The sequence below is a fragment of the Neovison vison genome, chromosome 11 (genome assembly GCF_020171115.1).
Source record: "Neovison vison isolate M4711 chromosome 11, ASM_NN_V1, whole genome shotgun sequence".
NCBI lineage: Eukaryota > Metazoa > Chordata > Mammalia > Carnivora > Mustelidae > Neogale > Neogale vison.
This window is the reverse complement of record NC_058101.1, coordinates 164,804,503-164,817,492: the sequence shown is the minus strand read 5'-3', so window position 1 is coordinate 164,817,492 and position 12,990 is coordinate 164,804,503. Positions and strand designations below refer to the sequence as shown.

Below are 12,990 nucleotides of genomic sequence, written 5' to 3'. Positions count from 1 at the left end.
ACCCGAAGCCTGGGTCACCCATCGTGACACACAGATGGCCCCCTAGTTGGGCTTAATGCTCTCAGGCCCTCTGACTTCTCCCTGGCCCTCCCCTACACTCCTACCAACCAAACCTAAAGTGGGCCAATGGGGAGATGGTCCTGCCTCTCTCTAGGATCCTGAGGCAGGGCCCCGGAAGGTGAGAGGCTGGCACGGGAAGGTCAGCAATCAGGCTTGCGTGTCCATGTTCAGCCTCAGTTTCTCTCAAAGCCAGAAGAGATGGAGAAGGGTAGGGCTAGCCTTCTTGCTTTTTGCTGTCTACATCCCCTGGGAAAGATGTGGGCATCACCCCACCCTTTAACAAATGAGAATGAGCCACTGACCTCGGGTTACCTGGACAGTGCTAAGGGACATCAGTTCACATCTGGCCCCAGGATGGTGGGCTGCAGGCATTTTCCATGGCTTCATGCCACAGTGACACAGGACAGAGGAGACAAATTCTTCACCTTTAAGTCCCCTCCAGTCTCGTGGAAACAAGTCGATGACAAAATGTCAGTTACTGTCCAGTGCTTTGGAGAAAGTGAAACAGGCCAATTTCCGGGCTGGAGAAGTACTATTAGGAGATGAGAGGAAGTCCCTCAAAGGAGAAGAGTGACAAGAAGGGGTTGACAGGTGCCAGGAGTCGCTGGCAGAAGGACACTCCCAGAAGCAGGGGCCAAGAATGCAAAGGGCCTTCAGCAGAGCAAGCTTGGAGGTCTGAACAAAGAGAAGGCTGCCGTGATTGCAGGAAGAAGGTGCTGGGCGCTGTTAAGCCCTGTTTCTCAGACCTGGAAGATGAGGCCCAGAGAGGTGAAACAACTGGCCCCCAAGGCCCCAGAGCTAGAGGAGGGGCCAGGGTTCCCACCAGGTCGTCTGGCCCCAGAGCTCTCTAACCACTCTGGCAGAGAGGGAGAGAGCGCACAGCAGCCCGAGTGCTAGGAAGTCTCCTGAACTGAAAGCAGTTGTTGGAATGAAGTCTGGTAGTTGGGATGGGCAGCCCCAGCCACTTCTAGCCCAGCGGGGGTTCGCACAGGTACTTCTTCCCTCCACCTCGCCCCTGGCAAACGCCCCAGCAGCCTGGCTCCACCCTGAGTCTGTACAGAAGGGCAGGCAACAGCTACACGGACAGCTACTCCAGCCGATTGGATCTCCCGGTGCTGACCGGCAGTAGGGATGGAGCGGCAAAGATGGAGGGCTCCCCGTCTTGGAAGGGTCCATTTGCCTTTTGCCTGGCTCCAGCTCCAGCCCTTCTGTTTTTCAACAGGAAAAGGGTGAGCTGGGGTCGAAGCAGGTGGTGACAAGTGGCAGGTCTGCAGGTGGGCTCTGCGGGCTCTGTGTCTGCACCAGCTGGGCTGTTAGAAGGAGCAGGCGTGAGACGCCTCAGTTGGGGGGTGTTGAACTTGGCACTAGGGGGTGGGGATTAACCAATGCAGCCAGGGCTACTTCTCACTTCCCTTATCACCTCCTGCCACCTCCCCCCATAAATGTTAATGAACCCTACCTTCTGCCTCCCAGCTCCCTCTAGTCAAGGGAGAGACTGGGTCAAAATGGAGGTAAACTGAGTCTGAGCCACATAAGAGGATCTAGGCCTTTTGCTCCCATTCTTTTGGTCCTTGATAATTTTCAGGGAGTGCCCACCTCGGTTGATGCTCACGGTGGCAGTTTTGACAACATCGGTAATGGCCATTTCCTTTTTACAAATTAGGAAGTGGGACCAGAGAAATGAAGGGATTACCATAGGTCACACAGCCCATAGAGGACAGGGGATGGGGATGGGGATAAAATCCATGGGACACTCTCCATGCTGCCTCCCCTCTTGGAAGCCAGCACTGGTCTTCACTGGCCTCCTAGGGGTAAAGGAGCAAGCTGAGTCAGGAGGCCGGGCCTGTAGGTGCACAATGGGAAGGGACAAGGAGCAGGTATCACACCATAAGATAGGCTACTCACCCATGCCCTAGAGTCCCCTGGCCCAAGCCCCTGGCTGAGCCCCAGGCCAAGCTTGACTGCTGGCATCTGTTACCATGGAGACCCAGGCCTGGCTGGGGGGCTAGCAGGTGACAACAAGCCCCTCCCCCACTGATAAGAACCAGGCACTTGGGCTCAGAAAACTGGGGCCCAGACAGCGCTAGGTGGCACTTCCCACACCTGACTCCTTAATTCATTGGGTCCACCCCAAGTCTGAACTACATCCTCCATGGGTCCATTCCCACTTGTCACCCCAGGAGTGAGGGCGGGAGGAGATAGCTCTGAGCACCCTACCAGGAGCTAGGAGCAGGCAGATATGTGGGTGAGGTCCCAGGCTGCCCAGAGAAGAAAGCCAGAGCTGGCACCAGCCACAGCGGACAGGTGGACTCAGGCATTTCCTCGAAGGGACAGAGTTTAAATCGGGCTGAAAGTGAACAAATATAGAAAATGGAAATCATCAGGGGCACTAGCCTGGATGAAGGCAGAGGAGAGGGACAGGGTGGGGAATGCATGGAAAATGCTGAGCACTGGACCGGGAGTCTGGGTACCTGGTACCTTGTCCGAGTCACGTGCCCCTCACTAATTAGCTGTGAGACCCTCCCTGGGCCTCATCAGTGAGTGAGGAGCCTGGACCAGATGAAGAATCTCGAAGAACCCTTCCAGTTTGGACAGTATGATTCAAGTATGGAACCAACCCCACACTCCCCCAGTTACAAGGCTCCCCCCACCCCGCACTCCCCAGGGCAGTTCAGGCTGAACAGGGCCCTGAGCCCCGCTGCGGGGTGCCGGGGCAGAGCTGGGAGCCAGGTGCTGGAGCTGGACAGTTGGAGGTGGCCAGGAGGTGGCCTTTGGGCTTGTCTGGGGGTGGGGGAGGGGTGGCAGACAACTTTGTGGATTGATCTAGCTCAGGAAGGTGAGAAGGAGGCTTGGAGGTGAGAGTTTAGCTCTCCTGCTCATCTCTTTAGGTAAATACATCCACATAGCATTTCCCCTTCTCTTTCCATCCTGGGGGCGCTTAGACCTCGGAGCCCAGAGCTGAGATGTGAGCTCTGCTTCCCTACATGGGGGCTTCCCTCAGAGATTCCCCCCCAAGTACAAGCCTGCTTCCACAGTCACCATCACCCACCTTCTGAAGAAAAGGGACAATTACAGTCCCCATCACCAGCCTCTGGGGCCTTGGATATCTTGGCCCAGAGGGCGTGGACACAGCAGAAAGGCTCCAGACGAGACCCCTGTGGAACAGAAAGAGCATGGACTTCAGGAGCCCAGTCCCGCCATTCACTGGCTGGGTTATTCTGAGCTAACTACCTACCAGTGCATCTCAGTTTCCCTGCCTGTAGAATGGGGTAGTACTGGTCCCACCACACAGCAGAGTGGGACCAGAGGTCAGGTGAAGAGGCTGGTGGGCTCTTCATCCCAGGCAGAGGCTGGTGGGCGCAGGGAGGAGGCCCTAGGGACAGCCACTGCCCCAGAGAGGATGGTGGGTGAGGCCCAAGAACATGTTATGATTTTTGACATCTGCTCAGTGCAGTTATCTCATTTGGCCCTCTGACATTACTGTTCCCACTTCTAGAAAAGTGCCCGGGGCCCAAAGAAAAGGAGCTTGTGCCAATGCACCAGCCCCTCTCGGAGCCTGTCTGTCCTGAGTCAGCAGGCCAGCTCTCAAGCCCACACTGGGTCCTCCCACAGCCCCAGCTGCACCTTCTCCCCCATCCCTGGTCCCCAACCTGTTGCACCGCTATTTGCTGCCAGTCGGGGCGGCCTTGACACCTCTAACCGGGTGGCCAGACCGCAGAGAGGGGGAGCCAGGGGTGACAGAGGCAGTGGAAGCCAGCGCTCCTAGCCAAGCCCACCGCCTGCCCCCTGGAGGGAGGCTCCTCCTTTTAAGGCTGCTTCTGGGAATTTCCACCCCCAGAGCCAGACTCAGCAACCCCTGGCCCGGGAATGATACCTGCGCTCACCCTTGGGGAGGTGGGGCGCCAGACCTGAGGGCAGGAGAAGCTGGCCCCTGGGGAACGGGGAGGCGGGGCCCTCCCATCCAGGTCTGAGGGTCAGGGAAAACGTGGGAGACCACGGGGTCCAGCCTCCTTAGCCAGCAGCTCCATCCTCTGTGCGCAGGCAGCCCCGCAAGAGGCTGGCAGCCCCCGCCAGCAGCTGCTTTGCCCGCTCACTGGCCAGGAAGGTGGACACCTCACACCTCAGTCTCCCAATTACGCCCTCCTCCCCCACTCCTCCTCCCCTCCCTCTCTCTCTCCCTCCTCCCCTCTCTCTCCTCCTCTCCCCCCTGAAAACCTGTGGCTTGAAGAGACCTTGGCTTCTCTGGGACTTTACCCCTCTCTACCCCTGGGAACTGCCCATATTTGCTCCTGAGTTTGGGGGCAGGGGGGCCACCACCCCAAGGACTCTCTCCGGAGATGGGAGCCACCCGCCTGCTGCCCCACGTCACTCTGTAAGTGTGCTGCCTCTCTGGATGGAAGTTTCGTTGCCCTTTCCAGCCTGGGGCAGACCTCGTCTTATCGGGACTCCCACCCAGAGGGGCGGGTGTGTGTGTGTGTGTGTGTGTGTGTGTGTGTGTGTGTGTGTGTGTAGGGTGCCTGGGTGCTCGCCCTGGGTTGACTGCTGGCACCCACACCAGGGTCTGCCTTGTCTTCCCACACAGGTGCCTCCAGCTACTGATTCTGTGCTGTCAAACTCAGGTAGGCGGGTGCCCCCCCACTAGCTGTTCCCTGTCTCCCCCACCCCACCCAGCTTGGCGGGGGGTAATCTCTTGGTGGACAGAGGCAGGTTCGGGCCTCTCCCTGGATCCAGATGGTTTCTGAGGTGGTGGGGTGGTTGGTGTCAGTCTTTGGAGGCGGGTAGAAGGGGCTAAGGCACATTTGGGGATGCACTGAGGTCTTTATCTGTCCTCCCTCCATGACCCTCCCTATCCCTACTTGTCCTGGAGTCTCTGTTTCTCCCTCCTTACTGCCACACGGGTTCTGCCCCCCTCCCCCAAGGCTAACCACATGCGGCAGCTCAGGCTTGAGGGATGGACTCTGGAGAGATGGGTAGAGGGCAGAGGTGCTGGCTCAGGTGAGGCTTGTACTGGGAGCTACCTGAAAACACAGGTTTCCACGAAAAACCACTTGTGCATTCCACTTCCTACCCCACTCCCCCCATCACAGATGTCCCAGGGGTGTGCTGCCCTGGGGAACTAGTGTGGGCAGTCCCAATGCCCAGCCAGGGCGGGGTGACTCCTCACCTACAGTGCAACGAGGTCAGGCCCAAAGAGGTTTGTTTGGGACAAGATTCAGGGTTTGCATCTCCACACTCCCCCCACCCCATGCCAGCGCCCCGATGCACACCCCCTACCCCAAGCCTCAGCCCCCTGTGCGAGGCTCGGTCCCTTTTTGTGATCCTCCATAAAAGTGCAGCTATTAAAATGCACTGGTCCAGAACCGCTCTGGGGAGAGATCGCTTGGCTTTCCCAGGCCAGAGGCCCGCTTCTCTTCATATCCAGTGGGGACTTTTTTTGAAGGTAAATGCCTTTTCTCTGGGAGAGGGAAAGGGGCTGCCTTTGAAGCAGTGGGGGGGTGGGAGAGAGAGAGAGACAACTCCCCCCCTCTTTTCCTTCCCCCTTTTGCTCTAGCCCCCGTTCCAGGCCTTTTGCTTCACACATCCAGGGAGAGCAAGAAGAAAGCCCCCAGCCTGGCTGGGAGGGGGCTGGGGGTGGGCCCAACCTGTTCTGGAACGGGAATTAGCACAATGGTGAGGCTGGCCGGGGCGTTTATGGCCTGGCTGAGGCCCCATTCAGGACTCAGGGAAGGTGGCAAAGCTGTCCTTTCCCCCTTGAAGTGCCCCCTCACCCCCCCTGGAGGGGGGGCCGGCAGGCCGGACCATAGCCATGCTTGAGGGGCTGTCTGACAAGCAGCTGTCTGCAGCAGTGGAAGGGGAGGTCCCCCCGCAGCGGGAACATGAAAGGGACAGGCCAGGTCCCGCGGGGAGAGCGACTTGTGGGCTGTGGGGCTGTGGGGGGGGGGCGTGGGGCTGCTTTTGTGCAGGGCCTGAAGGGGGACAAGGAGAGGAGGGGGCTTCAGGGGGGCCCTCTCTGCTCCTGACCTGGAACAGACAGCCAGAAGGAGGCTGCCCGCCAAGAGGGGCGGAGGGCCTGAACCTGGGCCAGGAGGATGGGGGCTGGGGCCGGGCTGGACCCCACTGAGGGTCCCAGGCCAGCTAGACCCCACCCCCTGGCAGGGAGGCTAGCCCCCACCCCAAATGCTGGCCTCGGGTTTTTCCACGGTGGGGTGCAGGACGCACTTTACTGCTCTGAGTCTCCAGACCTTGCTCTCATAGGTGGGGGTCCTGGCGGCACTTCTGGCCAGTGGCCGAGCTGCAGTGGGAAATGAGCAGTGACACACACGAAGGGTTAACCCTGAGCAGGTTACAGGGTCAGCCTGGAGCCACCACAGCACTCACCACCCCCTTCCTCAAAGCTGATCCTTCCTGTTCCTGCTCCTCCCTCTGCAACAGAGGTGCCCTCCAACAGATGCTGATCTGGGTCCAGGTCTGTCTCAGGGTTGTGATTGGGCCTGGTATAAAGGTGGCCTTAGGGACCTGGGCCAGGGAGAGTGGGGCCAGCAGGATCGGGTGGAAAGAGAAACATTTGAGCCTAGGGTTGAAGTTGTCACCAGCAGTTCAGAAATGGCATCTGGTTTGCACCTCACTGGAGAGAGAGCGGGAAGTGGTGTGGTTTTCTCCCACTCACTGTTGCAGATAGGTAGGGAGAGACTGGGCCTGGAGATGATGCTCATCCTGGCTTTGCACCACGCCTGGGTGGAACCCGGAAGCTGGTAGCAACAGCGCCCCTACTGGCCACCAGCCTTGGTTACGTAGGGGCACAGGCATCCTGGCACCTCCCGGGAGCACCCCTGGACCACGCCCGCTGGCTCCTCCTGCTGCTGCAGCCTCCACGTCCCTCACCCCCAGAAGGACAACACTGAACGGTGGACGGGCTCCTCTAGGGTCCTGAGCACCCAGGAGGAGGGGCAGGGGAGACATGCAGAAGCTCAGGATCCCGTTAGTGCTGAATTTGGGTTCCATAACTTTGAAGGTTCCTTCTAGCAACCAGAGTCACGATTCCAGGTCTGCACTAGATCACAGGTGTCCCCCAAGCCTGGGCAGATGGAGAGCCAAGAGATCATGACTGGCTCACCCACTGGCCTGGGAAGGTCATACGTCCCTTTCCCCAACACCTCTGCTTCCTAGGACCAGTGGCCTGCCCCATCACACTCACCTCCACACCCCTCTCCCCTGGATGGACCAGCGGTGGTGTCACCCAAAGCAAATTGACACTATTTTTCCCTTGGTAACCGCAAAGGGGGAGAATCACCCGTCTCCTAATTTTAACCAGTACGTGAGGGACCAGGGCGCCATGACCGACCAGCTGAGCCGGCGGCAGATCCGAGAGTACCAGCTCTACAGCCGGACCAGTGGCAAGCACGTGCAGGTCACCGGGCGTCGCATTTCTGCCACCGCGGAGGATGGCAACAAGTTCGGTGAGACCCAGCCCTCACTGGAGGCCTCTCACACCACTGGCGGCCTAACAGATCCTGTGCCCAGGCAGGGCCCTGAAGTGGACGAGCCTCCCGGTGCCCCCACCACAACCAAAGTTGGGAGGTCAGGCTGGCTGGGGGGCCCCCTGCCACACCCCTGAGCTGACAGCTCCCACAGACAGAGGTCTTTCTCCCCCTCCCCCATCACAGCCAAACTCATAGTGGAGACGGACACATTTGGAAGCCGCGTGCGCATCAAGGGTGCTGAGAGTGAGAAATACATCTGTATGAACAAGAGGGGCAAGCTCATTGGGAAGGTGAGACCTGGAAGGAGGGCGAGGAGAGGAATGAATCAATCTTTCTGCCTGCCCCACAGCACCCCACTCCCCTCCCCTGGGCTCAAGCCAAGATGACTTCTACTCACACTCCAACACTCAGCCACTCTTGTTTCTCCATTTAAATGAGACACTTACTGATCCCTAAGTGTCTTGGGCTCTGATTTACAGGCTACATCCAATCAGTGAGTCAGGATTTAGCACCTTCATGAGATTGCAGACCCCATATTGAGGGTCAAGTTTGATCAGGGCTGAGAGTGGGCATTCATACATGGCCACAAGCTCCCCCAAGGTCAGCGGGGTCCACAGGATCCCTCCAGGCAGATGACACACAAAGGGCCTACTAGTGTAAGCACCAGCTGGTGTGAGTTCTCGGGCAGGTCCAGCGCTGTTGCGTAGGGAGAATTCTGTTTCCTTTAGCATTTGTCAGTCCTGGCTTCTGGTTCTGGCTGTTCTCACCAAATATTTGCTGATTTCGGTCAAGCCTCAGGCTTCTCATCTATAAAAAATGGGCATAGTGTCAAGGTTTTGGATAGGGTCAAATGGATGGCTGTGTGGCTCCTGACATATAGTCTTTATTCTGTAGACAGTTGCCCATTCTTCTCCTCAGACTGTTGCCTCCTTGGCCTCCACCCAACAGTTACCATGCTATACCACTGGCTAAACATCATGCTCAGGGCGTACAACTTCCAAATGACAAACCTGTATTTAAGTTCAGATCTGACTCCCAGCAAACCTTGTTCCCTTCTCCCACTTTTACCTCTCCAACAAGGGCACCCACCTCCCCAGGCAGAAACCCCTGGGCACACAGCCCCCTGCCGCTCCCTCCTTTGTCCCACAAAATTGGTCCAAACGTCAGACAAACCAGACAGGTTGGGTGGACGAACACCCCTCCTCTCTCTCCCTCCCTCCGCAGCCCAGCGGCAAGAGCAAAGACTGCGTGTTCACGGAGATCGTGCTGGAGAACAACTACACAGCCTTCCAGAATGCCCGGCACGAGGGATGGTTCATGGCCTTCACGAGGCAGGGTCGGCCCCGCCAAGCTTCTCGCAGCCGCCAGAACCAACGAGAGGCTCACTTCATCAAGCGCCTCTACCAGGGCCAGCTGCCCTTCCCCAACCACGCGGAGAGGCAGAAACAGTTCGAGTTCGTGGGCTCAGCCCCCACGCGCCGGACCAAGCGCACTCGGAGGCCACAGCCCCTGACGTAGTCGGGGACACTGGGGGCAGCTGCCCCTCACCAGCCTTCCCATCCCCTTCCCTTCCTAATCCCAAGACTGGGCTGGGGTGGAGGGAGGGGAACCAGAGCCCCCAAGGAGGACCGGGAAGACCAACCAGCGTCAGAGCCTCGAGCCGGAAAGGGGCGGGACTGCCACAAACCAGGGCTGGGGCCTCGGGGCAGCAGCCCCAGACCCCGCACTGAAATAGGCCCCGGGGGTGGGGGTGGGGCAGACCCCCAGGCGAGGAACTGTAGTGTTCCCTCGGACGCAGGCTCCCTAAAACAGGTGGAAAGGGCAGCAGATTCAAGGCCCTGCAGACACGGTCCGGAGGTGGTTCTCTTTAAACTCTGCCTGCGGAGTCCCTCAGTCTGCTCCCAGCCTCCACATTCCTCCTGGCCAGACTGTAGGAAGGGACTTTTGTGTTTGTTTCAGGAAAAAAGAAAAGGGGGGAAAGAGAGAGAGAGATGGCCATTCTTCACATTCCACTACCCAGGCCTGCACCCCCATCCCCAATTTCGAGTCCCAGAATAAAACCATTTTCCTGCAAACGGGTTATCTGAAGGCGGGGTGGAGGGCTCCAAGTCCCAAATCGCGAGGGTAACAACCTTGCCTCTCTGAGCGGCGCGGACCAGAGCCCGGACGAGCCGCGCCGCAGCCCGGTGGCCCGGGTCCGGGCGCGACTCGGCAGGTGGAGGGGCAGGTGGAGGGGCGGGGCGCGAAGGGCAGCGCCGCCCGCAGGGGAAGCGGGGCGTGGGTGGCCCCGGGAAGGCCCCGCACCTCCGCCCGGCGCGAGGCTGGCGGCCCCGGGGCGGGCCCAGGGCCCGGGACCCACGGGCGCGCCCCTCCCTCCGCGCGGGCTCCGGTTTCCTGGCTGGCACGGCGCGTCCCGTGCTACCTGTTGGGGCGACGCAAACCCAAGCCCTTCGGCGGGCGAGCCGCCCGGGCCGGGGCCGGGGCAAGAGGCCCGAGCGCCCGCCAGGGCGGCCGGAGGACGCCGCAGCCTCCTCGCCGGTAGCCGGATTGCTGTTTTCCGGTGAGGAGGGGGGAGGGGAGGCGGGGGATGGGGGAGGAGGGCTCGGCCGAGCGGAAGGGGGAGTGAGGGCGAGAATGCGTCCTCTTGTTCCCCAGGTCCCCGCGGGGGGCGGGGGCGGGGGCCACACCTGAGGGGAAGTCGCAATTAGAGGCGGCGGGCTGGGCCGCGCGGCCCTGTGGGGAGGGGGGCCGCGGCGGGCGGGTTAGGGGCCCGGCGCCCCCTCCCCCGCCCCGGCTTCTCGGGTGGGCTTTCCCAGACGCCTCCAGGTGTGCTTTTGGGGAGTGGAACTAAGAGGCCATAAAGGCTGCCTCTTTCCTCTGCGCTTTTAATCTTGTAGAGGGGAAAGCCCTTCGCTAGCAGGCTCCCCGCCCCAGCCCGCTCTTCTGTCGTCGGAACCCCAGCCTCAGTTTCCCCTTCTTTCTGGAAAGCTATTAGAGGGAAGTGTTGTGGAGAGAGAGGGGAAAGGATGAATAGACCTCCCTTCTCCCCGACTTTTCCCAAGAATGGCCTAAAAATAAGGACCGATCGGGAAGTTGGGGAGGAGCCTGGTTCGGTCAAAATGGGAGGTGGGTGAAACAGTCGGAGTCGGTGGGGGTTGCGGGTCCCTCGCCTCTCCTTCGGTGAGGACTGGAGCGGTCTGACACCCCCAGCTCTGAGCAGGTTGAAGGCAGCCGCCAAGAGGGAGGTCCCCCAGGCCCTGGGACAGACATTCTCCCCCAGCTTGTCATAAGTGCTTTGCACCAGGTTGCTCTCCCCCACACACACATCACAAAGAGCCTTAATCCTGGTGAAGACTGCGGGAGATGTGTTGGGGGTGGTTTTCTGGGGGTTGGGGGGTAGAAAGGGTGGTCCGGAGCCACAGCTGATAACGGGTGAATTCAATGGGATTTTAAACACAGGGGCAACACCCAGCAATTACCTGAGGACAAAGGGTTGGGGCCCCCAGGTGTGGAGGTCTGGACTTGGGGGGCAGGGGTAGGAGGCTGGGAAGGAGGTGTGTTGGCGAGGGGGGCTCTTACAATCCTGCTGATTTCCGCAGGAATTTAAGACATTCTTTATAAAACTCTAGACTGCCTCCCCCCCAGCCAGCTTCTCAGACCCACCCCACCCTCCCTGGCTGGGTTAGAGACAGCTTCAAAGGTGGACCGGAGCCCTTTGTCTTGCCTCTGCTTTCTTCTCCGCCTTTCTCCTGCCCCTCCCTCCCTCTCTCTGACCTCCCCAGCACAGACAGGCCTCTGGGGGCCGGCTCCAGAAAGCCCTCACTGTTTCCTTTCTTGCTTTCTGAGGTGAAACCTGGAGAGGAGGGACTGAGAGTGGGCAGGGTGAGGGAAGAAGGCGGCCTCTGAGGCCTGTGCCATCTCAGAGTGACTCGCCTCGCCCCACCCTGAGCCCCGAGCCCCGAGCCTGGCACGTCTGATGCCTGCTGGTGGCCTTGGGTCTCAGGCTTGGCTCTCTGAACCCTCTCACCACACCTTTTCGTGCCTCTGCCAAGTCCAGGCTCCATACCCAGAGGGCCTCTTCATACTCTGGGGAAGTCTGTTCTGCTCATTCCCCCGAACTGGGGCTGATTTCAAAGATGCTGAAAGAAAGAGGCCAAAGCAGTGGATCTCGGATCATGGGGTCTCGAGGGATTTAACATGGGTAGGGGAGGGAGAAGGCTTCCTTGAGGACCTTGGACCACCCCATAGCTGCCTGCAGCAATCCCAGCTGCTTCTGTGTGCCAGAAGTTTCTAAGCAAGTGTGCAAATGGGGGTGGACACCGTGGGGGAAGACTTAGGGCAAGATGAGTGCATCCATCTCTGGGAGGATGTGAACAAGTAGAGGGAGGCTGCAGCAGGTGCCTCAGATCCTGTGCTGGTCAGGATTACCAAGACCTCTAGCTAAGAACAGCCAGCATACAGATCTCCCCTCCTCTGTCCTGTCCTCCCACCAGCCAGATGAGGCAGGGGGGGAAATACACTCATTTTCTAGTCCCTGCAAGCTGGCTTATATTAAAGTCACTATACTGAGCCCCATCCCTCATACTTCAGTGGCCAGTGAGCTCCCCGGCCTCAGACCTAGGTGTCCTCTGCCTCAGCCCTGGATCCCATGAAGGACTGTCCCTTTTTGAAGTTCTTTCCTACCTCTTCATTCTCTGTCACTGGGACCCTTCACTTCCCTGGCTCCACTTCACAGAAACATTGCCTAAGATTTCTGCCTTTCTCTTCTCGCCTTGTTCTTCCTGCTGAGTCTCTCCTAGCAATGCAGCATGTCAGCCATCATCCCCTTGCACACCACTGCTTTCTCTCCCACACTCGGAAACTCTGCACCATTGCCAGACCTCGCTAGGGTCTGTCTCAGTTACTACAGTAGCTTTCCTAGTCCTGTCTCTGCCTCCCGACACCCCCACCCCCTCCAGGACATCACACATTTCTCTCACCCTCCGTCACCCTAAACCGCAGCTCTGCCCACATTATGCGATCCCCAGTGGACTCCTTAGCTCCTGTACAACCCCACTCAGCCCTGTCCCTATGAGTCCCCTCCAGAGGCTGTGGCAAAACATCAGCCCTTGCCGTTCGGCCAGTACCCCGTGCCCATCTTTGAACGTGAGGTTCCTGCTGTCCAGCACGCCTTTCTCCAGAATGCTTGCACGCCGAGACCACTGCTGTCTGTTGTGCTCTGTACACCTGCCTCCTCTCTTGGGCTAGCAGTTGCCTGTGGTATCATGGGGCTCTCTGGCTGCCCACTTGCCTTGGCCTTATGGCACATACCACAGCTTGTCCAGAACTGTCCTTATTCCTGCTTGTGGAATGGTTGTGCGTTACACAACAAGTATTTATCGAGGGAATTAATAAACCAACTGAAGATTGAGAAAGAAGCCCTTGGCCCAGTACCTTGCAGTCCCTCGAG

General features: G+C 59.1%; 1 protein-coding gene and 1 long non-coding RNA gene across 3 annotated transcripts; one reads left to right on the top strand and one right to left on the bottom strand.

The window, feature by feature from the left end:
• The first annotated feature begins 4,248 nt into the window (after positions 1–4,248).
• FGF17 (fibroblast growth factor 17) lies at positions 4,249–9,122 on the top strand. Of its 2 annotated transcripts, none has more exons than XM_044225204.1 (5): positions 4,249–4,432; positions 4,643–4,679; positions 7,373–7,517; positions 7,725–7,831; positions 8,766–9,122. In XM_044225204.1, exons 1-5 carry the CDS (start codon positions 4,398–4,400, stop codon positions 9,057–9,059), a joined length of 618 nt encoding a protein of 205 aa, XP_044081139.1. In that variant the 5' UTR covers positions 4,249–4,397; the 3' UTR covers positions 9,060–9,122. The 2 variants fall into 2 exon arrangements, with proteins under 2 accessions (XP_044081139.1, XP_044081138.1); XM_044225203.1 differs by having other exon boundaries at positions 7,340–7,517.
• On the bottom strand, positions 7,941–10,095 carry LOC122889793. The gene is made up of 2 exons (XR_006380965.1): positions 9,964–10,095; positions 7,941–8,348 (listed from the first exon to the last, which is right to left on the bottom strand). It is a non-coding gene; the product is annotated as an uncharacterized LOC122889793 (long non-coding RNA).
• Positions 10,096–12,990: the final 2,895 nt, after the last annotated feature.